The 26,778-nt window shown below is 42.6% G+C and overlaps 1 protein-coding gene across 2 annotated transcripts in view; it reads left to right on the forward strand.

Moving 5' to 3' along the window:
* RNF2 (ring finger protein 2) overlaps positions 1 to 25,306 on the forward strand; it is a 56,940-nt gene extending 31,634 nt beyond the window's left edge. For both annotated transcript variants that reach the window (XM_030573071.1, XM_030573072.1), the window contains exons 3-7: positions 285 to 445; positions 11,833 to 12,048; positions 19,514 to 19,786; positions 20,900 to 21,071; positions 22,873 to 25,306. In XM_030573071.1, the coding sequence (XP_030428931.1) occupies positions 285 to 445; positions 11,833 to 12,048; positions 19,514 to 19,786; positions 20,900 to 21,071; positions 22,873 to 22,974 (924 nt within the window). In that variant the 3' untranslated portion in view covers positions 22,975 to 25,306. The remainder of the gene's footprint in view (positions 1 to 284; positions 446 to 11,832; positions 12,049 to 19,513; positions 19,787 to 20,899; positions 21,072 to 22,872) is intronic.
* The last annotated feature ends 1,472 nt before the right edge of the window (positions 25,307 to 26,778 follow it).

A 26,778-nucleotide genomic window follows, 5' to 3' on the forward strand; every position in this document is an offset into this window, starting at 1 on the left:
TAATACCTTTCTTCTATAAATCATAGAACAGTTTAATTTTGTTAAGTATTTTTTGTAAAATGCTTGGTAAAATCTCTAATTTATTATTTAAAATTGTTACACATTGAAAAACCAAAACATATACAATCCCCACAAAGTTACAAATATAAAATTATGTAGCTTGCTTTTATTTTAAAGTGTTTTCTACAGTGTAGTGTATCTATAATAATTTTCTTACAAAGATTACATTATTTCTATATAAATAACTCCATTAATATGATTTCACTTTAATATTTGACCATTAGGAAGCAATAACTGATGGCCTGGAAATAGTGGTGTCACCTAGAAGCCTGCACAGTGAACTGATGTGTCCCATTTGTTTGGATATGTTGAAAAACACCATGACAACAAAGGAATGCTTGCATCGTTTCTGTGCTGACTGTATCATTACAGCTCTCAGGAGTGGGTATGTAAGAAATAATGTATACCTAAGAATCCTAACTTTTTGCAGGGTGAGGGGGAATCAAAATGATACGAGGCCCCTTTGAAGCCTTGTGTGTTCAAAGATACGCAAATGCACCACCACTAGATTGCAAGGAACCAAAGAAAATTGCATCCAGTACCTAAAATGTGTACTCCAATGTTATTTCACTGTTTCAATTTTTGTTCTCTTGAGGCGGTCCAGGTTTTGGGAGGAAGTATGCCCATTCCCTTGTATACACCAATGGAGAAAAAAATTAATTATTGTTTAAGGAACAGAAAAAAAAATCCTCCTTTCTTAAGCCAGTTAGGTCTAGTAACAACGGATTGTACCACAAGAATGAACTAAACTGTCTCAGTGGAATCTTACCAAATGAATATGTAAATATATAGAGTACAAGATTCCCTAATGTGTGGAACATGTATTTATTTTGTATTTAAAACGAATCCTAATTGATAACCATTCTTGACTATTTAAATTTAAAAGAATTTGCAATTGCCAGTCTTTTTACCATTAATTCAATGATACAAATATCAAACCTATGACATTATGATAATCATAATGACGGTGTTGAGATGTCTCATTTGATCCCCTTACTATTTTATTTGTGTGTTAGTTTAATCAGAACTGCAGTGATTAAGCCAGATACGTGTTTTTCAACCTTTTTTCATTTGCGGACCCCCTTGGAAATCTTAGATATAGTCCACAGACTTCCACGGATCCATGGACCACAGGTTGAAAACTGCTGAGCTAGAGAAAATAGATGTCTTGGGGGAATCTGGGCAATGCTGAACTACTCTGCAAAAATTAACCCTCCTGTCTTGGACAAGAAAAATTATACATGTGTAAATAGATTGTTTGTTTGTTTTGTTTTAATCTCATGTTCTGCAAAATGATTCTTATGTGTTGTGAAATGGAAACAAAAAATTTATCAAGGGATATTTTCATTCATTATTGAATGAACTGGAACATGCAATAGAAGATGGTATATTGGTCTCCAATATGTAAATTAATTAGAAGTTGGAGTAGTAAGAATGTCAGTGAATGAAAACTGTCTGACACAAATATGGTTGCCATCACGGAGCTCTTGCTTTCATTAGGGGGAAGAAGTGTTCTTAATGTGAATTAACCAAGTCTAAGTAAAATCCTAGTGAAGAAAAGGCAGTTGGTAGTTTTCACATGATTTAGCAGGTTGAGCTAAAGAGTAGGATTCTTCATAGTTTTTAAACTTGATTTACTAACTTGGGTAAAAGCTATGAACTGTCTTGTCTTGACTAGGATGCTAACTAGGATGCTAACAAAGTATCTTTTTTACATTTAATTAAGACACAATTTGAGAGGTTAAGGGGAAGAACCGGTCTTCAAAGAAAAGCAAGACACTTGAATCCTTAAATGTAAATATAAGCTGTGATCACTGCAGACTTCTCAGTGAGAATAACAACTCACTCTCACTCAGGGGAGGGAGTGTAATAACTACTGTCAAAGGCTTAGGAAGAGGGGTCCTAGAAAATACTAAGAGGATGTTGGATGTACAGTAAATGTCATAGGGAAAGCATAGGAGAATAGGAATTGAGAGGACTTGCAGCCAAAGGGAACAGGTGATAGACCAGAGAATCGCACCATCACCAGGAAAAGACCAGTCTACGTGACTGGGGACTCCTTACTGAGAAGAATAGATAGGCCTGTAACCAGAGCTGATCCGGAGAACAGAAGAGTGTGCTGTCTGCCGAGTGCTAAGATATGGGATATGGACCTGAGGCTGAAGAGGATCCTAAAAGGAGTGGGAAAGAATCCACTGATTGTCCGTCATCTGGGAACAAATGATACAGTTAGATTCTCACTGGAATGTATCAAGGGAGACTATGCCAAGCTGGGAAAAATGCTTAAGGAAATCGACCCTTAGGTGATCTTAAGTGGGATTCTGTCTGTTCCTAGAGAAAGGCAACAAAGGTGTGACAAGATTAGGACAATCAACAGATGGCTCAGGCAGTGGTGCTGTAAGGAGGGCTTTGGGATGTATGGCCTCTGGGAGACATTCATGGACAGAGGACTGTTCTCTTGGGATGGACTTCACCTGAGTAGGGAGGAAATAGATTTCTAGGATGGAGGCTGGCACAACTGATTAAGAAAGCCCCAAACTAAGAACTTGGGGGAAATGGTTGGGAGATGTCCAGGTAATCTTCACACTGGATTTTAACATTGAGAGGGAAGAAAACGAAGTAAGAAAGGATACAGCTGTGGGCAGGAGAATGGACATAAGGAGGAAGGGTAGTGTAGATACCAGTCTAATAGATGATACTGGTGGTAGAGTGTCTGTGCCTAATCGAGTAAAGAATGTGAGTGAAAGTAAACAGCAAAAATTAAGATGTTTGTACATCAATGCGAGGAGCCTAGGTTACAAAATGGAGGAACTAGAGTTACTGGTGCAGGAAGTGAAACCAGATACTATAGGGATAACAGAAACATGGTGGAATAGTAGTCATGACAGGAGTACAGGTATTGAAGGGTATATGCTGTTTAGAAAAGACAGATATAAAGGCAAAGGTGGTGGAGTAGCATTGTATATCGATGAGGTAGACTGTAAAGAAATAAGAAGTGATGGAATGGATAAGACAGAGTCTGTCTGGGCAAAAATCACATTGGGGAAGAACGCTACTAGAACCTTCCCTGGGATAGTGCTTGGCGTGTGCTTTAGACCACTGGGATCCGATTTGGATATGGATAGAAACCTCTTCAATGTTTTTTAATGAAATAAATACTAATGGGAATTGTCAAGTATCAGAGAGGTAGCCGTCTTAGTCTGGATCTGTAAAAAGCGACAAAGAGCCCTGTGGCACCTTGAAGACTAACAGAGATGTATTGGAGCATAAGCTTTCGTGGGTGAATACTTCATCAGATGCAATGGGAATTGTGTGATCATGGGAGACTTTAACTTCCCAGATATAGACTGGTGGACAAGTGCTAGTAATAATAGTAGGGCTCAGATTTTCCTGGATGCAGTAGCTGATGGATTCCTTCACCAAGTAGTTGCTGAACCAAGAAGAGGGGATGCCATTTTAGATTTAGTTTTGGTGAGTAGTGAGGACCTCATCGAAGAAATGCTTGTAGGGGACAACTTTGGTTTGAGCAATTTATGAGCTAATTCAGTTTAAACTAAATGGAAGGATAAACAAAAATATGTCTGACTAGGGTTTTTTAATTCAAAAGGGCTAACATTAAAAACAATAAGGAAATTAGGGAAAGTGGATTGGACTGAAGAACTTGTGGATCTAAAGGCGGAGGAGGCCTGGAATTACTTCAAGTCAAAGTTGCAGAAACTATCAGAAGCCTGCATCCCAAGAAGGGAAAAAATTCATAGGCAGGAGTTGTAGACCAAGCATCTCAGAGAGGTGATTAAGAAAAAGCAGAAAGCCTACAAGGAGTGGAAGATAGGAGGGATCAGCAAGGAAAGCTACCTTATTGAGGTCAGAACATGTAGGGATAAAGTGAGAAAGGCCAAAACCCATGTAGAGTTGGACCGTGCAAAGGGAATTAAAACCAATAGTAAAAGGTTCTATAGCCATATAAATAAGAAGAAAACAAAGAAGGAAGAAGTGGGACTGCTAAACACTGAGCATGGAATGGAGGCTAAAGATAATCTAAACAAATATTTTGCCTCAGTCTTTAATGAGACAAATGAGGAGCTTAGGGATAATGATAGGATGACAAATGGGAATAAGGATATGGAGGTAGATATTGTGATGGGTTGGATCACAGAAACCCCGTTGGGGCTGCCAACTGATGTGTCAAGACTACTTTTGCCCCTTTCCCCTGCCAGCTTGGGACTCCAGCACTCTGTCTTGTTGAGCCAGACATGCCAGCTTGCTCCAGCACAGACCCAGGGTCTGAACTATGTGCCCCACAGCTGCAGACTTAACTGATGTTTAAGAAGTCAACTTAATAAGTGTTCCTGTCTTGAACACTCAGATGCCCAACTCCCAATGGGGTCCAAACCCTGAATAAATCCGTTTTACCTTGTATAAAGCTTAAACAGGGTAAACTCATAAATGTTCATCCTCTATAACACTGGTAGAGAGAGATGCACAGCTGTTTTTTCCCCCTCCCTCCCAGGTATTAATACATACTCTGGGTTAATAAGTAAAAAGTGGTTTTATTAAATACAGAAAGTAGGATTTAAGTGGTTCCAAATAATAGCAGACAGAAAAGTGAATTACCAAGCAAAGTAAAATAGAACATGCAAATCTATGCCTAAGAAATCTGAATACAGATAAAGACCTCACCCACTAAGCTTCCTTTTACAGACTAGTCTCCTCTTTGTCTGGGTCCAGCAATCACTCACATCCCCTGTAGTTACTGTCCTTTGTTCCCATTTCTTTCAGGTATTCTTGGGGGTGAAAAGGCTGTCTCTTTAGCCAGCTGAAGAAAAAATGGAGTGGTCTCCCACAGGCTTAAATAGACTCTCGTGAGTGGAGACCCCCCTCCTCTCTCCTATGCAAAGTCCAACTCCAAGATGGAGTCACCTGGGCAAGTCACATGTCCATGCATGACTCCGTTTTTACAGGCAGTAGCCATTGCTTACCTGCTACCTTGAACGTCCTCATGTAGACTTCTTACGTGGTTTGGAGCCTTCCAAGGTCCATTGTCACTTAAGTGCTTGATTGGGCACTTAATTTGCACATTCCTTCTCAAGAAGCTGACCAAATGCTTTACAAAGGCTACTTAAAAATCAAGCCAGTACACAGCCAATATTCATAACTTTGAATACAAAAATGATATATTCATACAAATAGGATTAATATTCAGTAGATCATAACCTTTAAATAGATATATTACATGCCATATGTAGCATAAAACATTCTAGTTATGTCATATATACATTCATAAACATATTTCCATAAAGCCTTATGGGGGGCACCATCACAGATATTACCACATCCGAGGTAGAAGTCACACTCAGATAGCTTAATGGGACTAAATTGGGGGGCCAAGATAATTTTCATCCAAGATTATTAAAGGAACTGGCAGATGAAATTGCAAGCCCATTAGCAAGAATTTTTAATGAATCTATAAACTCGGGTTTGTACCATATGACTGGAGGAATTGCTAACATCAGGGCTGGCTTTAGGCCGATTCACCCGATTCCTTTTTAATTTTTACTCACTCGGCGGTGCTCTGGGTCTTTGGCGGCATTTCAGCGGCTGGTCCTTGAGTGCCACCGAAGACCCAGAGCGAGTGAAGAACCTGCTGACGAAGTGCCGCCGAAGACCTGAAGTGCTTCCAGGTGAGTACAATCGGGCCCCACACTTGCTAAAGCTGGCCCTGGGTAACATAGTTCCTGTTTTTAAGAAAGAAAAAAGTAGTGATCTGGGTAACTACACACCTGTTAGTTTGAATCTGTAGTATGCAAAGTCTTGGAAAAAAATTTGAAGGAGAAAGTAGTTAAGGATATTGAGGTCAATGGTAATTGGGGACAAAATACAACATGGTTTTACAAAAGGTAGATCGTGCCAAACCAACCTGATCTCCTTCTTTGAGAAGGTAACAGATTTCTTAGACAAAAGAAATGCAGTGGATCTAATTTACCTCGATTTCAGTAAGGCATTTGATATGGTTCCACATGGGGAATTATAGCTGAATTGGAAAAGATGGGGATCAATATGAAAATGAAAGATGGATAACGAACTGGTTAAAGGGGAGACTACAACGGGTTGTACTGAAGGTGAACTGTTGGGCTGGAGGGAGGTTGCTAGTGGAGTTCCTCAGGGATCGGTTTGGGACCAATCTTATTTAATCTTTTTATTACTGACCTTGGCATAAAAGTGGGAATGTGCTAATAAAGTTTGTGGATGACAAAGAGGGAGGATACAGAAAAGGATTGAGATATCATACAGGAAGATCTGGATGACCTTGTAAACTAGAGTAATAGTAAAAGGATGAAATTTAATAGTGAAAAGTACAAAGTCATGCATTTAGGGATTAATAACAAGAATTTTGTTATACGATGGGGAACATCAGCTGGAAGTAACAGAGGAGGAGAAGGACCTTGGAGTATTGGTTGATCACAGACTGAGCCGCCAATGTGATATGGCTGTGAAAAAAGCTAATGCGGTCTTGAGATGCATCAGGTGAGGTATTTCCAGTAGAGATAAGGAGGTGTTAGTACCATTATACAAGGCACTGGTGAGAGCTCATCTCGAATACTGTGTGCAGTTCTAGGTCTCCCGGTTGAATTCATCCTTCTTAAACATGGAACAGGTACAGAGAAGAGCTACTAGACTCATAGACTCATAGACTCTAGGACTGGAAGGGACCTCGAGAGGTCATCGAGTCCAGTCCCCTTCCCTCATGGCAGGACCAAATACTGTCTAGACTATCCCTAATAGACATTTATCTAACCTACTCTTAAATATCTCCAGAGATGGAGATTCCACAACTTCCCTAGGCAATCCATTCCAGTGTTTAACTACCCTGACAGTTAGGAACTTTTTCCTAATGTCCAACCTAAATCTCCCTTGCTGCAGTTTAAGCCCATTGCTTCTTGTTCTATCATTGGAGGCTAAGGTGAACAAGTATTCTCCCTCCTCCTGATGACACCCTTTTAGATACCTGAAAACTGCTATCATGTCCCCTCTCAGTCTTCTCTTTTCCAAACTAAACAAACCCAATTCCTTCAGCCTTCCTTCATAGGTCATGTTCTCAAGACCTTTAATCATTCTTGTTGCTCTTCTCTGGACCCTCTCCAATTTCTCCACATCTTTCTTGAAATGCGGTGCCAGAATTGGACACAATACTCCAGTTGAGGCCTAACCAGCGCAGAGTAAAGCGGAAGAATGACTTCTCGTGTCTTGTTTACAACACACCTGTTAATGCATCCCAGAATCATGTTTGCTTTTTTTGCAACAGTATCACACTGTTGACTCATATTAAGCTTGTGGTCTACTATGACCCCTAGATCTCTTTCTGCCATACTCCTTCCTAGACAGTCTCTTCCCATTCTGTATGTGTGAAACTGATTGTTCCTTCCTAGGTGGAGCACTTTGCATTTATCTTTATTGAACTTCATCCTGTTTACCTCAGACCATTTCTCCAATTGTCCAGATCATTTTGAATTTTGACCCTGTCCTCCAAAGCAGTTGCAATCCCTCCCAGTTTGGTATCATCCGCAAACTTAATAAGCGTACTTTCTATGCCAACATCTAAATCGTTGATGAAGATATTGAACAGAACCGGTCCCCAAACAGACCCCTGCGGAACCCCACTTGTTATACCTTTCCAGCAGGATTGGGAGCTATTAACAACTACTCTCTGAGTACGGTTATCCAGCCAGTTATGCACCCACCTTATAGTAGCCCCATCTAAATTGTACTTTCCTAGTTTATCTATAAGAATATCATGCGAGACCGTATCAAATGCCTTACTAAAGTCTAGGTATATCACATCCACTGCTTCTCCCTTATCCACAAGTCTCGTTATCCTATCAAAGAACGCTATCAGATTAGTTTGACACGATTTGTTCTTTACAAATCCATGCTGGCTATTCCCTATCACCTTACCACCTTCCAAGTGTTTGCAGATGATTTCTTTGATTACCTGCTCCATTATCTTCCCTGGCACAGAAGTTAAACTAACTTGTCTGTAGTTTCCTGGGTTGTTTTTATTTCCCTTTTTATAGATGGGCACTATATTTGCCCCCTTCCAGTCTTCTGGAATCTCCCCCGTCTCCCATGATTTCCCAAAGATAATAGCTAGAGGCTCAGATACCTCTTCTATTAACTCCTTGAGTATTCTAGGATGCATTTCATCAGGCCCTGGTGACTTGCAGGCATCTAATTTTTCTAAGTGATTTTTTACTTGCTCTTTTTTTATTTTATCTTCTAAACCTACCCTCTTCCCGTAAGCATTCACTATACTAGACATTCCTTCAGACTTCTCAGTGAAGACTGAAACAAAGAAGTCCTTAAGCATCTCTGCCATTCCAAGTCTCCCGTTACTGTTTCCCCCTCCTCGTTGAGCAGTGGGCCTACCCTGTTCTTAGTCTTCCTCTTGCTTCTAATGTATGATAAAAAGTTTTCTTGTTTCCCTTTATTTCCCATAGCTAGTTTGAGTTCATTCTGTGCCTTTGCTTTTGTAATCTTGCCTCTGCATTCCTGTGTTGTTTGCCTATATTCATCCTTCGTGATCTGACCTAGTTTCCATTTTTTATATGACGCCTTTTTATTTTGTAGGTCACGCAGGATCTCAAGGGTAAGCCAAGGTGGTCTTTTGCCACATTTTCTATCTTTCCTAACCATCGGAATAACTTGCTTTTGGGCCCTTAATAGTGTCCCTTTGAAAAACTGCCAACTTTCCTCAGTTGTTTTTCCCCTCAGTCTTAATTCCCTTGGGACCTTACCTATCAGCTCTCTGAGCTTACCAAAATCCGCCTTCCTGAAATCCATTGTCTCTATTCTGCTGTACTCCCTTCTACCCTTCCTTAGAATTGCAAATTCTATGATTTCATGATCACTTTCACCCAAGCTTCCTTCTACTTTCAAATTCTCAACAAGTTCCTCCCTATTTGTTAAAATCAAGTCTAGAACAGCTTCCCCCCAGTAGCTTTTTCAACTTTCTGAAATAAAAAGTTGTCTGCTATGCAGTCCAGGAACTTATTGGGTAGTCTGTGCCCCGCGGTGTTATTTTCCCAACATATATCTGGATAGTGAAGTCTCCCCATCACCACAAATCTTGGGCTTGGATGATTTTGTTAGTTGTTTGAAAAAAGCCTCATCCACCTCTTCCACCTGATTAGGTGGCCTGTAGTAGACTCCCAGCACGACATCACCTGTGTTTTTTACCCCTTTTAGCCTAATCCAGAGAGTCTCCACACTTCTGTCTCCTATGTCCATCTCCACCTCAGTCCAAGTGTGTACATTTTTAATATATAAGGCAACACCTCCTCCCTTTTTCCCCTGTCTATCCTTCCTGAGCAAACTATACCCATCCACACCAACATTCCAGTCGTGTGTATTATCCCACCAAGTTTCAGTAATGCCCAATAATGTCATAGTTGTATTTATTTATTAGCACTCCAGTTCCTCCTGCTTATTACCCATACTTCTTGCATTTGTATATAGGCATCTAAGATACTGGTTTGATCTTGCCTCCCAGCTTTGCCCTGACCCTCCTTCCTCTCTGCCATTATAGCCCGTGCTCCCTCCTGTTTCCAACCCATCTCCCAGGTCTTGTTCCCCACTTACCTGGTGGGCTTTGCTCACCTGTCCCCGTCGAATCTAGTTTAAAGCCCTCCTTACTAGGTTAGCCAGTCTGTGCGCAAATAAGGCCTTTCCCCTCTTCGAAAGGTGAACGCCATCTGTTCCTAGCAGTCCTTCCTCGAATAGCATCCCGTGGTCGAGGAAGCCAAAGCCCTCCTGGCGACACCATCTTCGCAGCCAGGCATTCACCTCTACGATGCATCTGCCTCTGCCCGGACCCCTACCTTCAAAAGGAAGAATCGAAGAGAATACCACCTGCGCTCCAAACTCCTTAATCCGTACTCCCAGAGCCCTGTAGTCACTCTTGATCTGCTCAGTGTCACACCTCGCAGTATCATTGTGCCCACATGGATGAGTAGCATGGGGTAGTAGTCAGAAGGCCGGATAATCCTCAACAATGCCTCTGTAACATCTCGGATACGGGCCCCTGGCAGGCAGCATACCTCCCGGGATGAACGGTCAGGGCGACAGATGGGTGTCTCCGTCTCCCTCAGCAGAGAGTCTCCAACCACCACTACCCTACGTTTCTTATCAGTGGTGGCAGCCGACCTCCCAGCCTTAGGGGTACGAGGCTTCACCTCCTTAACTGTTGGGGGTGATTCCTTCTCTCCTGTATCAAGAAGAGCATAACGGTTATCTTTTACCACAGCAGGAGGGTTCACAGCAGCGGTGGAGCACTGCCTGCTGCTAGAAGTAACCAGCTGGCTGTGTCCACCCTGAGCCTCCTCCTCCACTGGTGTGTCAGACACACCCTGAGGCATCTCCTCCTCCACTGGTGTGTCGGTAGTCCTGTCAACTGGGACAGCTACGTCAGCTGTCTCCACATGGATACTGTCCAGGAATTGCTCATGGATGTGGATGTTCCTCAGCCTAGCCACCTCCTCCTGTAGCTCTCCCACCTGCTGCCTGAGAGATTCCACCAGTAGGCACCTTTCACATTGGATGCCACTCCCAGCCTGGATATCAGTAAGTGGAAATTGCAAATTACAGTCTTTGCAAGCCCACACCAGCATCTGGGTAAAAGCATCCATGCTCTGGTGCTCTGTCTGGCTACAGGCGCAGGTGGAGGAGACAGAAGCAGTGCTGGCACAGGTGTTGCGGGTCCTCCTCACCATTGTAAGCCTCCTTCTGTCAAACTCTCTCAAATTCCCGTCTACAGCTCCCTGTCGGCTCTGCTCTGCCCACAGATGCTGTATGTGCTCCTCCTTCACCTGGAGAACTCCCTTGCAAAACTCCCTGTTAGCAGCTCCTGTTCGCTAGGATGATCCAAGGAATGGAAAACCTGCCTTATGAAAGGAGACTCAAAGAGCTTGGCTTGTTTAGTCCTAACCAAAAGAAGGTCGAGGGGAGATATGATTGCTCTCTATAAATATATCAGAAAGATGAATACCATTGAGGGAGAGGAATTATTTAAGCTCAGTACCAGTTTGGACACAAGAATAAATGGATATAACGTGGCCATCAGGAAGTTTAGATTTGAAATTAGACAAAGTTTCTAACCATCAGAGGAGTGAAGTTCTGGAACAGCCTTCCAAGGAGAAACAGTAGGGGCAAAAGACATATCTGGCTTCAAGATTAAGCTTGATAAGTTTATGGAGGGGATGGTATGATGAGATATCAATTAATTGCCAAATTAGGCTCTTTGACTATTAGCAGTAAATATGTCCAACGTTCTGTTAGATGGGTTTGGTCTGAGTTACTACAGAGAATTCTTTCCTGGGTGTCTGGCTGGTGAGTCTTGCCCACATGCTCAGGGTTTAACTGATCACCATATTTGGGGCCGGGAAGGAATTTTCCTCCGGGGAGATTGGCTGAGGCCCTGGGGGGTTTTCGCCTTCCTCTGCAGCATGAGACATGAGTCACTTGCTGGAGGATTCTCTGCACCTTGAAATCTTTAAGCCACGATTTGAGGACTTCAGTAGCTCAGACGTAGGTTAGGGGTTTGATACAGGAGTGCGTGAGTGAGATTCGGTGCTGCATTGTGCAGGAGGTTAGACTAGACAATCATCATGGTCCCTTCTGACCTTAAAGTCTATGATCTATGAACTGCATCACAACAGGGAACTCTGGATTACAGCCACGAAGAGCATTCATTGTAACCTTTCTTTTTTGTTGGTTTAGAAACAAAGAGTGTCCCACATGTCGTAAAAAGCTTGTTTCTAAAAGATCACTGAGACCAGATCCAAATTTTGATGCTCTCATCAGTAAAATTTACCCAAGTCGTGATGAATATGAGGCTCATCAAGAGAGAGTTCTGGCAAGGATCAGTAAGCACAATAACCAGCAAGCTCTGAGCCACAGCATTGAGGAAGGATTAAAGATTCAAGCAATGAACAGGTATGGGGCTCTAAAGGTAGGTTGTTCGTGTTATTGTAACATTAACTTAAAAATTCAAAGCAAACTAAACCATAAAAACTTTGAGTGCTTAATCACGTCGATTCCATTCTAGGTGTGCGCACGCCCATGTGTGCAGCCATAGGAGATTTTTGCCTCAGTGGTATCTGTAGGGTCGGCTGTAGCGCCCTCTGGATATCCGCACCCATGTGTCGGTATATTAGGTGCTGCTGGCCCTATACCCTCTCAGTTCCTTTTTACCGCCCGTAGTGGTTAGTTGCAGCGTCTTTCCCTTGCCTCACAAGGGCTAGTGGTTCTTCAGTTCAGTCTTTGAGCGTTAAAGCTTTGTAAATAGTTTGTTTACAGTCGTTAGTTAATAAGTAGTTTTTAAGTAGTGTAGTTAGAGATCGAGTCCCAGCAAGGACTTCCCCCCAGGTGGGACATGCCCTGATCTCTGGGTTTTAAGCCCTGCTCTGACTGTAACAGGTCTGTGCCTGTTCGTGACCCCCATAGCAGCTGCCTCAAATGCTTGGAGGAATCACATGTGAAGGAGAAGTGTTGCATCTGTAAGAACTTTTGTCCCACAACTCAGAAAGAGCGAGACATCTATTTGAGGGCCCTCCTCCTGGAGGCTGTTCTCTGTCTGGAGTCCAAGCCTTCCTGGCCAGACTGTCCCGAGCACCTCAGCCTTGGTGCACAACGCACCTCTGGCAGCAGTGTCTAAGAAGAGGTAAAAGAAGTGACTCCCTGGCACCAAGAAGAAGGGCAAAAGACCCAGTTCAGGCTGACAGCCCACACCAGAGCCACACCTCTAGCTCTCACAGTGATTTGCCTCTGATTCCAGGAGGTGGTAGGGCACCCAGACTGGTGGCAGTGACTATGCCTTCCTGGCGCATAGAGCGCAGAGGCCTCTACCAACATCTCCAGCACCATGTGTGTCACAGGTCATGGCAAAGGCTTCCAGTGAGGGCAAGTGAGCCATAAAGACCCCCAAGAAGGCGGGCAAATGATGCCATTCTCTGGAAACGAGACAGCGCTCTCCGTCTCAGCACCCCAGGTCTCTGTCTTCTGTGGGGCATCCCACATTGCCAGCACCATGCTCATGGTCTCCCCTCTTGATGCAGGTCGCCTAGAAGAAGGCATCAGTCATTGTATTGCCAGCACCAATCATCCTCCCGCCAGCTGTCTCCTTGCCGCAGATCCCCACGGTGGGAGCAGTCGCCCCCAACCTGAGCACTGATCCTCCTACTCGAGGCACCGGTCTCCTGCGGCAATGGTTAGCCATGAGATGCAAGCTTCAATGGCCCCTCCGTGATAACTGGAAGGTGTTTCCTCTGGTTTCAGAAACGGAAATAAGTCCTTCACCACAACTGCATCGGTGCCCTCTGCGATGCTGTCGTGGCAGCAGGCCAGAGACCAGCACAATAGCCCTACTAGAGCACGTGGGGCATGCCTGTGATGCCAATGCCTCAGTCAGTCCATTCCTCAGCGACCATCTCAGAGCAACAACTACCGGCTCTGGCAGCACCAAGCTCAGTATGCGAGGCACAGTTGGAGGCTGGGATAGAGGAGCAAGCGCTTACCCCGAAACCCTCTTTTGTCATGGGGGATGATTCCTCAGGGCCTCCCCCAGGGACCCAGTAATCATCCTCATCCCCGGATGAGGTGGTGGTGAGCCTCTCCTGCGCCAGCCCGCCAGACAACTTCAAAGAACATCAGGCCCTGCTTCGTGGGGTGGCTACGAACTTAGGCTTGGAAGCGGAGGAGATGGCCAAACAGGCAGACACCCTGTTCAGTGTGCTCTCAGCTTCTACCCCATCCATGTTGTGCTACCAGTACACGATGGGGTCCTAAAAAATCGCAAAAGCCCTTTGGCAAATGTCCTTCTTCCATCCCACACCTCCAAGAATGCTGAGGAAAAAATATTTCCTCCAGGCCAAAGGGTTTGAATATTTGTATAACCACCCTCCTCTGGGCTTGCTGATAGTCGGTGGCCAACTAGAAGGATAGAAAAGGGCAAACCAGTTTGGCCCTCAAGAATAAAGAGGCCAAGACACTGGACCTTTTTGGGAGAAAGATTTATTTGACAGTCAGCCTTCAATTCTGGGTGGCCATCCATCAGGCTCTCTTGGGGGAAGTATAACTTCAATCTATGGGACTTCCTCCATAAATTCAAGGACTCACTGCCCCAGGACTTGGCCCAGGAATTCAGGGCCCTGGTGGAGGAAGATGGATGCAAGGTGCTCCGTCCAAATGGCGTGGGATGTGGACCATTCAGCAGCTACGGTGGTTGCAATTGGCGGGGTCATGAGGAGCAGCTCTTGGCTTCAGACCACGGGCCTTGTCCCAGGAGATGGCAGGCCTCGATCCAGGATCTTTCCTTTGATGGGAATGGGCTCTTCGCAGAACAGATTGACCTGAGGCTGCATGGACTGAAGGACACTTGGGTCACCCTTCGCTTGCTGGGTCTGCATATGCTGCAGGCGATGAGGAAGCAGTTCCAGCCACTCCCACCGCTAAGGCCTTGGCAGCCTCGACAGGGGCCTGCAAGGAGAAGGGATAGAGACACAAGATTTGGTCATTGCTGCCTTTCCTCTTCCCACTTCCCTGTGCAATCTGGCCCATTGAAGCCTCTCAGGGTGAGAAGTGCTTGTTTTGAGGGTGTACTCGAGAGCGATGCCCCAGTCAACTCCCTGGATCTACATTGTTCTTTCCTCAATCATCATTGTCCCTACCATTCAGCCTGGTCATGGGTCACCTCAGACCATTGAGTGCTAGACACTGTATCTCGGGGCTACACCCTGCAATTCTCGGCCACTCCCCCGCCTCCCCTGTCTCTCTTCAGGCACCCGTCTCACAAGCAGCTCCTCATTCAAGAAGTTGAGAACCTCATGCAACTGGGGGCAGTGGAGGAGGTCTCCTGGGATGTGAGGGGAAAAGGATTCTGACTCCTGCTATTTCCTGTCTCTGAAAGCGAAAAGGGGTCTAAGACCCATTCTGGACCTGCAGCACCTCAATAAGTTGCTCAAAAACTTGAAGTTACACATGGTCTCCCTGGCCTCCATCCCCTCCCTGTATCTGGGAGACTGGTACGCCACCCTCGATCTGAAGAATGCCTATTTCCATATCTGCATCTTCCAAGGTCACAGACAATTCCTCCATTTTGTGGTGGGCGGGCACCATTTCCAGTTCATGGTGCTGCCCTTTGGCCTCTCATCTGCCTCGAGGGTGTTTACAAAATGCATAGCACTAGTGGCTGCTTACCTCAGGCTCTGAGCGGTTCAGGTCTACCCATATCTCGATGGTTTGCTCATTAAGGGCAGATCTCAGGAACAGGTGCAAAGAAGCCTCGATCTGGTTCATTCCACCCACCGCAACCTGGGCCTGTTGGTAAACAAAAAGAAATTGATCTTAAGGCTGGTGCAATGAATAGAGTTTATTAAGGCTGTTCTCGACTCCACAGGAGCCAGAGCCTTCCTTCCGAAGATGCATTTCCAGGCTAAAACTACCCGCTCACCACTGCTCACACCTGCCTGCAGTTGTTGGGCCACATGGCTGCATGTGCGTACATGATCCAGCATGCCCAGATCCATCTCCAGCCAATGCAGAAGTGGTTGGTGTCGGTCTCCATCCCTAATAGATGTGACTAGACAAGGTGGTCAGGGTGCTAGTTCACATCCAATCGTTCCTGGATTGATGGTTGAGCCCTGAATTGGTGTTGGAGGAAGTTTCCTTCGCAACCCCTGACCCTGGTTTCTGATGCCTTAGACCTGGGTTGGGAAGCCCACCTGGGCAAGCTCAGCACACAAGGCCACTGGTCGTGGGATGATCTGTCCCTCCACATAAACATCGGGGAGCTCAAAACAGTTCGCCTGGCCTGCCAGGCTTTCCTGCCTCAAGTGAAGGGCAAGATGGTGCAGGTCCTGACAGACAATACCGCAATGATGTATTATATCAACCGGTAGGGCGGAGCCAGGTCATCAGCCCTTTGCCAAGAAGGACTTGTAGGGCTTCTGTTTGCGGCATACCATCTATCTGGTGACCGCGCATCTGCCCAGGGCCAAGAACGTGGTAGCACATCACCTTAGCAGGACCACCTTGTCTCACCATGAGTGGTCAATTCACCTGGATGTGGTCAATGTGATCTTCCAGAGGTGGGGACCCCCCAGGTGGATCTGTTCGCATCTCATCAGAACAGGAAATGTCCCTTGTTCTGGGGATTGGAGAATGGCTGTAAGACGCCTTTCTGTTCCCATGGTTGAGGGCTCTGATGTACACCTTCTCACTGGTGCTGCTAATCCACAAGGTTCTTATGAAGATCAAATAAGATAATGAGAAAGTGATCCTGATTGCTGCCGAGGCCACGCAGGAGCTCTAGTTCGGCATGCTGATGCACCTTTTGGTAGCTGCCCCACTGCAGCTCTCCTCTGGCCAGACCTGCTGTCCCAGAACCACGGCCATCTTCTGCAGCTGAACCTGGTGGCACTGCACTTGACAGCATGGCTTCTGCATGGCTAAATGCTGAGGAATGGGAATGCTTAGCCCGGGTCCAACAGGTCTTGTTGGGAGCAGAAAGCCCTCCACCAGAGCAACCTACCTTGTCAAGTGGAAAAAGTTTGTGCTGGGCCTCAGACTGGGGTTTCCAGGCTGAGCAGTCCTCGCTGTGGGTGATCCTGGACTATCTTCTATACCTTAAGCTCCAGGCATTGTCCCTGTAATCGATCAAAGTCCACTTGGCCACTATTTCAGCTTTCCACACTCCACTCCAGGGCAGGTTGGTCTTCTCTCATGACATGACGGTCTGGTTTTTGAAAGGTGTGGAGCGTTTCTACCCACATGTCAGTGATCCCGTCCTTCCCTGGGACCTGAATCTCACGCTGTTGTGGCTCATGGGTCCTCCCTTAGAGCCTCTAGCTCCTGCCCCCTTCTCCTCCTCTTCTGGAAAGTTTTTTTTTCCCTGGTTGCAGTAATGTCCACCCGTAGGGTCTCTGAGATCAAGGCACTTACTTCAGAGCCACCCTATATCATGTTCTACAAAGACAAGGTCCAACTGCATCCGCATCCTGCGTTCCTGCCGAAGGTAGTTTCACAGTTTCATACTGGTCTAGATGTATACTTATCTATCTTCTTTCCAAAGCCTCATAAATTGAGAGAAGAGTGCAGATTGCATGCCTTGGACATCAGGAGGGTGCTTGCCTTCTACGTCAACAGGACCAAGCGGTTTTTTAAGTCAACACAGTTGTTTGTTGTGGTGGCAGACAGGATGAAAGGTCGCCCAATGTCTGTGCAGAGGATTTCCTCCTGGATCATAACCTGCATCCATTACTGCTATGACCTGGCAAAAGTGCCTCCATGGGGTCTGCAACTGCCCATTTGACTTGGGCGCAGGCATAGTTGGCAGCCTTCCTAGCCCAGGTGCCGATTCAGGATATCTTGCAGGGCCGCTATCTGGTAATCTATCCACCTGTTTACATTTCATACGCTCACCCAGTAAGCCCAAGCTGATGCTAGCTTTGGTAGAATTGTGTTGCAAGCCACACAGCTGTGAACTCCGAGCCTGCCACCAGGGATACTGCTTGTGAGTTACCTAGAATGGAATTGACATGAGCAAGCACTCTAAGAAGAAAAAAGTTACCTACCTTTTGTAATTGTTGTTCTTAGAGATGTGTTGTTCATATTCATTCCATTATCCACCCTCCTGCCCCTTTGTTGAAGTTGTCGGAAAGAAGGCACCGAGAGGGCGCAGGGTTGGCAGCGCCTAATATACCAATGCATGGTATGTTAAGAGGGTGCTGCAGCCGACCTTACAAATACTGTTGAGGCAAAAGTCTCTTGCAATGCACATGGGCTTACACACACCTAGAATGGAATGGACATGAGCAACACATTTCGAAGAACAACAGTTATGAAAGGAAGGTAAGTGTTTTTTCCAGATACTTTTTATCAAAGTCTTAAATTTAAATTTCCTACCTTTTTGACCAGCAATTTGAGTTCCTGTATCACATCCCAAACTCTCCATGACAGCCAAATATTAGGCTTCACAAACTAGTGATTGTATTGTGTGCAAAAGATGGACAACACAGTAAGAACCCGCTTGGGAAATCAGTAAAAGTATAGACATTGCAGCATTTTTACTTGATCATACAGATTCTCAAATGATACAATACAGTGAAATCTGTACAAAGAATCACCCCTTTTGGGCAACCTTGTGTCTGAAGAGAACACCCCTAAGGTACATCTAGATGTTTTAGAATATAATTCTGCTCTGTGGTTTATTGAAGGTTTGCCCCCCCTGCCCCCACCTTGTTAATTTGCTAGTTTATCAGTTCTTTGATGGTCCCGTAGAGTGAAAGCATGTCCTACCATAATGTCTCTTAAGTTTAATAATATTGCATAATTTTGATAACATTTTGTTTTGCAAAATTATACTTGACCTGGGATAAGGGATTTTGTTCTGGTTGGGTAAGTAAAATCTCATTAGTAGGGATTTTTGTTCTTGGTTGTTTACTGTCGTGGAGGATGAGGGTAAATGGGCAAATAAATCTTGCATTTGGACTAGGATATCTTAATGACAATTTATTTTGCAAGGCTGAAAGGCATACATAGAATTTCTCAGCTTGTTATAGTACTATATTTAAGCCTAAAAGAGAAACAATTTGTATAAATAAACTATAGAATAAAATATGCTTGAAACACACTGGCGGTACAGATATGATTACTCTTTCACAGTGCTCAAAGTAACTAATATGGTGGCATACATATGGGATCATATTCAGATAAAAGAATTAAGAACAGGGTGGCATAAATCAATTGTAGCTCATTAATATTTTGCCAGTGCATTATTAAATCTAATACCATTAGATAGTATACAGTGTCCTTTACAGGTTGCTCAGTTTTCCACTCTGTCGTGGATGGGAAGATGCAAATACACTATTCTGATATATAACAATTTTACCTAAAGGGTGTGTGTTGCTAGGAAACATAGTAATGTAGAGAAAAGAACCTGCAATCTTGTGTGAAAATAATTATTGACCTGTGTTCCCAAAAGCCTTCTGCTACAATAAATTTTGGAAAAATATAAGTTATTAAACTGTATGGGATATTTCTATAAGAATCTATTTCAGAATTTATACTTTTTAAAACACAGTTTTTCATGTGTAAAATATGCATGCAAAGAAAAGAAAATCCTTTTTGTAGTTTCAGTGCCAGAACAAAATCAGCATAGTCGCTGTATAGAAAAGAATGTTAGAAAAATTCATTGTTATTGAACATGTAACTGATAATTGCTATGAAATGTTGGTGCCTTCAAATATGCTAACTATATCACCCTTTTGTGTGTGATTGATTATAGACAACTGAAAAGAAATTGTTTGAGAGAGACTGTGTGAACCAGCATGTGAGAATTTAAAGAAATTTGATTAATTCTGAATGCTGATTAGCTGCTGAAGAGATCACTTTTATTTACCAGGCTACAACGAGGCAAGAAACAACAGATTGAGAATGGCAGTGGAGCAGAAGATAATGGTGACAGTTCACACTGTAGCAATGCTTCGACACACAGCAATCAGGAAGCAGGGCCTAGTAACAAAAGAACCAAAACATCAGATGATTCTGGGCTAGAATTGGACAATAACAATACGACTGTGGCAATTGACCCAGTAATGGACGGTGCTAGTGAAATAGAACTAGTCTTCAGGCCCCATCCTACACTCATGGAGAATGATGACAGTGCACAGACCAGGTAAGTATCTTCAACATCTTTTAATCATTTTCTTACTGCTACTTAATATGTTGTTTCTTGAGGCTTTTTAAAAATCAAATGTAGACATTTCTTCTCTAGTTACACCTTGTCCTGTTGAACTGAATGCACTTTCTCCATCCTAAATAGAGTAGCCAATTATTTTTGTTAATATTTTGTAGTATCATAGTTTGTTTTAACCCTTTGATTGCAGAAAAAGTTCCTAACAGTTAAGAACACCTCTCTGTTCTTGGTGTGGTATGCTTGGTTGACAGCATTTTAAAACCATAGATGATTTTAGATTCCAGTCCCTCCTCATTCCTTTTGAAAATGTATATAAAAATAAGCCTTATGTAGGTGTTAGAGCGTAGCTGAATGGATCAACGTGTGAATTCCTTTGTCTTTGGAAATTGGGAAAGAAGAGTGAAGTTTTTCAAAAGTGGCTCAGGAGCATAAGTCCCATTAAAAGTGAATCTCACCCTAAAGTCTGTGCAATCCTGTCCAGATCCATGCTCATAAGTTCTGGTATCTGCTGTATGCAGGTTTGTATTTTTTTTCTGGAGTTTCCTGAAATATCTGGAATCTGCTTTCTTACTCCTCTTCAGCACAAGAGCTTTCTCATGGGTTCTAGAAGTACAACATCCTAGGTCATTCGGCACTTTTGAAAATCTCACTCTTTTTGGTTTAGATTTCCAGAGAACAAGGAGTCAATGAAGAGTAGCTGGAGCAAGGAAAGTGGTCACAGAGCATGCCAAGTATCCAATTCTTGTCCACTGAATTGATGTCACACATCTGTGTTCAGAGGATTGAGCAGTCCTTAATATTTACTTTTTTTAAAAACGTCTCACATGATCAGTTAGTTTAGGCAGATGACAAGTAGTAATATTTCCTATCCACAAATAGAGTTGGAGTCTGTGGAAGAGGAGGTTGAGAGAGGTGTGAGGACTTCTTTCTTGCTCAGTAAATTGCTTCTTTTGTATCTTGAGTGAAAACATTGAGGCACTCTGTACTCTTCACATACAAGTTTGTTTACTTTTACATATGAAGCTTATCTAGTGCCTTTTTCTGCACAACTGATTCAGATATGTTTGGTTATCTTTCTTGATACTGTTGCAGATATATAAAGACCTCGGGTAATGCCACAGTTGATCACTTGTCTAAGTACCTAGCTGTGAGGTTGGCTTTGGAGGAACTTCGGAGCAAAGGAGAGTCAAACCAGATGAATCTTGACACAGCCAGTGAGAAGCAGTACACAATTTACATTGCTACGGCCAATGGCCAGTACACTGTGAGTAGCTGATCTGGTTGATACTCTAATTTAGAAATGTTTAGACCCAACAATACTATAACTTGAAGGCACAATGGATTTGTTATCCTATTGTGATTGGTTTGGATTCTGTCCATAAATTGGTCTATGGATTGTATTCATAATCCATTTTTAAAAGCATAGCACCAGCATTATTTGCTGACATTTTAGACAAAAGTCTATCTGTGGTGATTGCATACAGCAAAAGCATTGATAGTAGAAAAGGAGTGGGATGTAAATGTGTGGATGGGCACAATCCCCTGAGCTAGGGTAAATGGTGTGGCTCCATTAACATCACTGGGATTTTACCAATTTATGCCAGCTGAAGATCTTGCTCTTGATTTTACAGGTAAAAATTTAGGAGGAAAAGAGTGGTACTTTGATTTGAGGACTTGCTTATTGAGAATGACCTTCATTGCCCAAGGGTGGTAGCACTTTCTAGGCAAATTCAGACTGGCTTTTTATCAGTAGGAAACATATCTATTGATATAAAGTCAAATTCACACACAAGTAGTATTTCAGACAGGCAAATATTAAATGAGCACAATCCACAAAAATTCAGTCAAGATACAATACAGTCGTTAGCTAGATGAATACTCAGTATCACTAGCTATTTTAAATTCCTGCCAGTCTTACTAATTCAAGAAAGGTTTAGAGATTTTGCTGGTTAAAAAAGTGAAATACGTTGGACTTCAGCCCCAAGTTCCATCCCATCCCACCTCCCATTTGCTGGGAGAGGGGCAGCAGTGCACATACTCTGGGGATGCCTCGATTTCCTTTCTAGGGCAATCTGTAGTCATGTTTGAAAGATTTTTGAAAAATATTTCGAAGATTTTCAGGCATATTGGTGGATAATCCCCTGACTGATAACTGGGAGATGCATACTCTACTGCCAGTAGCACCTGATACCATAAAGATGTTCAAAAGCTGCATTAGCAGAGACCCAGCAAGGTGGCTGCAAGACGCCAGGTCCAGTAGGAAACAAAGAGAAGAGGCAGCTTGGCTCACTGCATTTTAGCTGTTCATAAAGTCAGACTGTTGGTAGGGAAGCTGAGGCCTGACCTCAGGTCTTGGTGTGTAAATTTAAAGTGAAACTTGGAGCTTATTTCTTTGCTTTCAAGGTCCTGTATAGTTCTCTCCCTCCTTACTTATCCACCTATGTTGCTCTGCACATCATGCAGGCTTTTCCATCCATCAGTGATGCCAACCCCTCTACACATCATTTGTCTGCTTCTCCCAAAAACCCACCACCATACACCCAACACACCAAAAATTCATTGTTCCAGTAACAGTTTGGATATATCGGGATGACAGTCATCCTCTGATCACCTTGCTGCTTGTTGATTCTCCTTGCCACTATCCTTGTCTATTTGTTTTTCTTGTTAGCATGCAAGCTCTTAGGAAAAGAGATGACAATTTCTTGTGTTTGGAAAGCAGCTAGCATATTGGTTGGAGCTACTGGGCGGGGTCGGGTAGAAATACCCTCCCCCCCTGCAAATAAAAGCATAATAAATGAAAGAGTGGTGATCCGCATAGTTAAGCTCACTGGATTATAATGAGCTGCAGATAAGCAACCAGAAACACTGATAACATATTTAACAACAGGAAATATCTATTAACTGCAGCCAGAACCACAGGAGACTTGTGTTCTGTAAATGTTCCTCCCTAAGTCTACTGCAGGGTTTTCACAGTAACCAGATAGTAATGACAGGACCATCAGAAGTTCATAGCGAGTTGACAGAAAATATATTTTCAGAACTGTTGGTTTTTTCTCCTCCTTTAGGTATTGAATGGTTCCTTTTCCTTGGAGCTGGTCAGTGAGAAGTACTGGAAAGTGAACAAACCCATGGAGCTCTACTATGCACCAACAAAGGAACATAAATAAGCTTTGAGAGAAGGTTTGGAGAGAGGACTCTTAACTTTTATAGCTATGATTTCTTAATATTAAGGAGGCACCACCATCATCTTCATGGACAGTGCTTGGGATGTCTTCAGACTACTCACAGAGCCTACTTCTTATAATTAGACAGTATTCTGGGTTTTATTTTTATTTAATATTTTTTCCCAGGGGACTGAATAACCTTTCCAGTGCATTCCATTGTTATCAAAGATATGCTTTTTTTTTTTTTTTTATTCCCAGTTTATGATATCAGATCAAGCAAAGGTTCCAGCGTGAAATGTTTTAACTTAGCAGACCAACAGCTTTTCCTGGACTAATATGCTTGATATGATTATACCAGCCCTTAGATGAAATAGTGATGGTCTAAAGTAGTCAATAGTAGCAGCTGTTGTGGGAGTATGGTAATAGTGGTGATTTGCCAATTACTGTCACTATAAAAGATGTTGAAGAATTCAGTTCTGATAACAGCATACCATTTTGGTTTCAAGGTATTTACAGTAGTAATCTGATTCCTTGAAAGACTTGGATTATTGGTAATAGTCCAGGTAAGGTTTAGTTTTCAGTAGACCAAGATGAAAGCTTAAGGGAAAAAGTTCTGACACTTTAAAAAATCTTGCTATCTGCTGGATTTCATTAATTTTCAGTATCAGAAAAAATATATATATTTAAAAAAAAAAGGAATTTTTTTTTTCTGGGCAGAATATCACAGTCCTTGTGCACTCTCTAATATCTGGTCTTTGACTCCTGTTGCAGAATTATCCTGTGCACATGTGCGTGGCCGATAACATTTATTGTACAATCTTCTTGGACAATTTAAAAGTCCTGCTGTATCAAGTGTAATGGCAGACTATTGGGGAAGTATCATAGACTTCGCTGTAAAGGATTCTCTTTTTTGGAAATATTTTGCAACAAAAATCCCCTTTTAAAATGCCAGCAGGATGGCATTGTGTTGCAGCAAGAGTATCTTATTTTTTAGCACTCTATCCACACTACTTGTGAGCTATAACTGTGGTTCATCACTGAGGGACAGAACTGCTTCAACTACAAACTGTTCTAAGTATTCTGTTTTAGCCAAAACTTTAACAAATATGACTTAGCACTTTGGAAGAAAATGTGTTTAGTACTTGACAGGTTTACCATTTAGTGTCTTACAGTACTTTTTTTTTTGTTTGTTTGTTTAAAACTTGGCAGTTGACTGCTGGGTGAAGCTTTGCATTTAGAGTTCATCTGCATGTTAAACAGGTGAGTGTTTGTTTTGGTGTGAACCCTGCCTTCACCTAGTGGGGATGCTTTGCTGCAGCTAAAGAGAATTCTCAACGTTAGGGAAATGGCATAGTGATGTTCTCTTTGCTCTAAGGTTTTATCAGTACAGCCTTCCTGTCTTTGCAGTTTGGATGCTGTAAGTGAAAAGACCCTTAAAGTAGTTGAGGAATATTACACTTGGTCTACTCCCTTCTTGTCTTGCTCACAGTTAAGATGGATGAGTTTCTAAAGTACATGGAACTTGTACACTTTCAAATCCCTAGGTTTCTGTTGGGAAAGGAACAAGCCTTCCATTACTCCTTGTCATTCAAGTCTAACATTTGTAAATATGTCCATTTTGACAACTGTTTTGGGTCAGTTTCATCTCTATATGAAAAATTCATAGGTTTCTTGAATAACTTTTAATATTTCTTTTTGGTATCTAAAATGTTTTTACTACTCTTTTTGTAATACGTGCCATGAAACTGGCATTTCCAGTCACCAAGCATAGTGGAGGGTGAGGGTTGATTTTTCAAATGTTGTTTTATTCAGTATTACTTGGTGTAATGTTCAATTGTATAGATTACTAGTGCATGTCCACTAAATATAATCCTGTTTGTGATACTTAGATTTTATGGGGAAACTTCTAGGTTAGCTGCAGCAGAATGACAAATTCCCAGTATGATATCTAAGAATGTTTAAGGAGCAACGGAGGTATTGTGAAGCTGAGCTGTGTCTGTCTAGAGAATGTCTTTTTTTTGTCCGCAGTTTAAAAAAGCGTGGAAGAATGTGAAACTTATTTTCATGTCATAGTCAATTTACTGAATATTTATGTTCTTTAAAAATATATATTATGTAGGTGTTTGATTATACCATTGATGCACTGACTTTAGTGCTATAAACAATTTTACTTTTCAAAACTACTTTCATATTGCCTTCCTGTTGAGCTAGATCCTCATTTTTGGTACCTTGTGCTTGTTAGGTATGGTAAATTGAACAGTTATAATATCTGAAACTAAAGTCATACCTAACATCTCACATTTGTGACAATAAAGCAAAAATGCTGTGAACAGTACTGGAAATTCAGTCACTTCCTATTACAGTCTACAAAAGAAACTATTTGCATTTTAAAGCCACTAGTCTAGCACTGTCTAACAACACTATCATATCTGCAGTTTTCTCAGTAGAGGCTGGGAGATGCATCTGCTTTCTGGATACACATGCCACACCACAAAGTGGAATCTGGTGCCTCAGACCTGTTCTCTTCCTCCCCACCCCAAACTTGTAAGGCGCATTGAAATCAGTTGAAAAATTCTCATTTACTTCAGTGGGATTTGCATCAGGGCCTTAGAATGGGATGTGCATGTGTAATAACACTAGCTAATGTCAAACTTTTTCAGTGGCCATGGGATGTATAACAAGTTATTCTGTTGGGTGGGACACAGAATAATTGTCATGCAAACGGTTATATGAAAAGAAGGCTTGGTTTGGCGTGCCCTATTTGGGAACCCCAGCAAAATCAGTTACTAAGCATGGTGATTTACATGTGTGCTAATCACCTTCCCAACATAATTGGAGACAGAAGACTTGGAGTATGTGAAGTAGGATCATAGAATTACATACTGAATGGGCTTGAACTTTTATAAAAATATGCAGTGTCAGTTTTTGCTAAGTTTTACAAACTGCAGCTATATTTGAGGATAAATGTATTTTAAGATTAGTAGTTTTATCCACTACCAAAAAAGTGGTATTTGATAAAGTCTAAGATGAAACTATATTGTGCACTCTAAACCTCAGCCCTTCATTATAACTGTAGTGCTGAATCCAAACATTAAGCCATGATTATACTGAATATAAAACAATGTCTCCCTCTCCTTATCCCCTCCATAGAAAAACATAATTAGGATTTCTCTTTCCTCCCACTGTTTAGGGTCAGGAAATATTTAGGGCTCTTTTGATGAGGAGAAGAAATGTCACACAACTTGTGCGATATAATGGTTTGCAGATGCTTTGTACTTTCAGCTGTCCTCCAACATACATTCCATGTTATTTAGGTGGTTGTTTTTAAATTATCTATACGAACAATGAAAGTTGGATTTTTGGTAGGTATCTGTGCTGGGACCACATCTGGGATGGTCCAGATCCATTTCTGCAGTACTACTGCCTATCTAGTTATCCTCCATTTTGTATTTGATTTTTCCTTCCAAAATGTAGTACTTTTACATTTGTCTTTATTGAATTTCATCTTGTTGATTTCAGACCAATTCTCCAATGACAAGGTTATTTTGAATTCTAATCCTGCCCTCCAAAGTGCTAGCAACCCCTTGCAGCTTGGAGTCATCTGCAGATTCTATAATAATACTCTCCACTTACATATCCAAGTCATTAATAAAAATATTGAACAAAACCAGACTCAGGGCAGACTCTTTGGAACCCCATTATTTGTCCTCCCAGGTATGACAGCAGACTACTGATAACTACTCTTTGAGTATGATCTTTCAACTAGTTGTGCACCCATGTAAAGAGGGGCACGTGTCTCTCCCCTTC

The sequence above is a fragment of the Gopherus evgoodei genome, chromosome 8, assembly GCF_007399415.2.
Source record: "Gopherus evgoodei ecotype Sinaloan lineage chromosome 8, rGopEvg1_v1.p, whole genome shotgun sequence".
Classification (NCBI taxonomy): domain Eukaryota; kingdom Metazoa; phylum Chordata; order Testudines; family Testudinidae; genus Gopherus; species Gopherus evgoodei.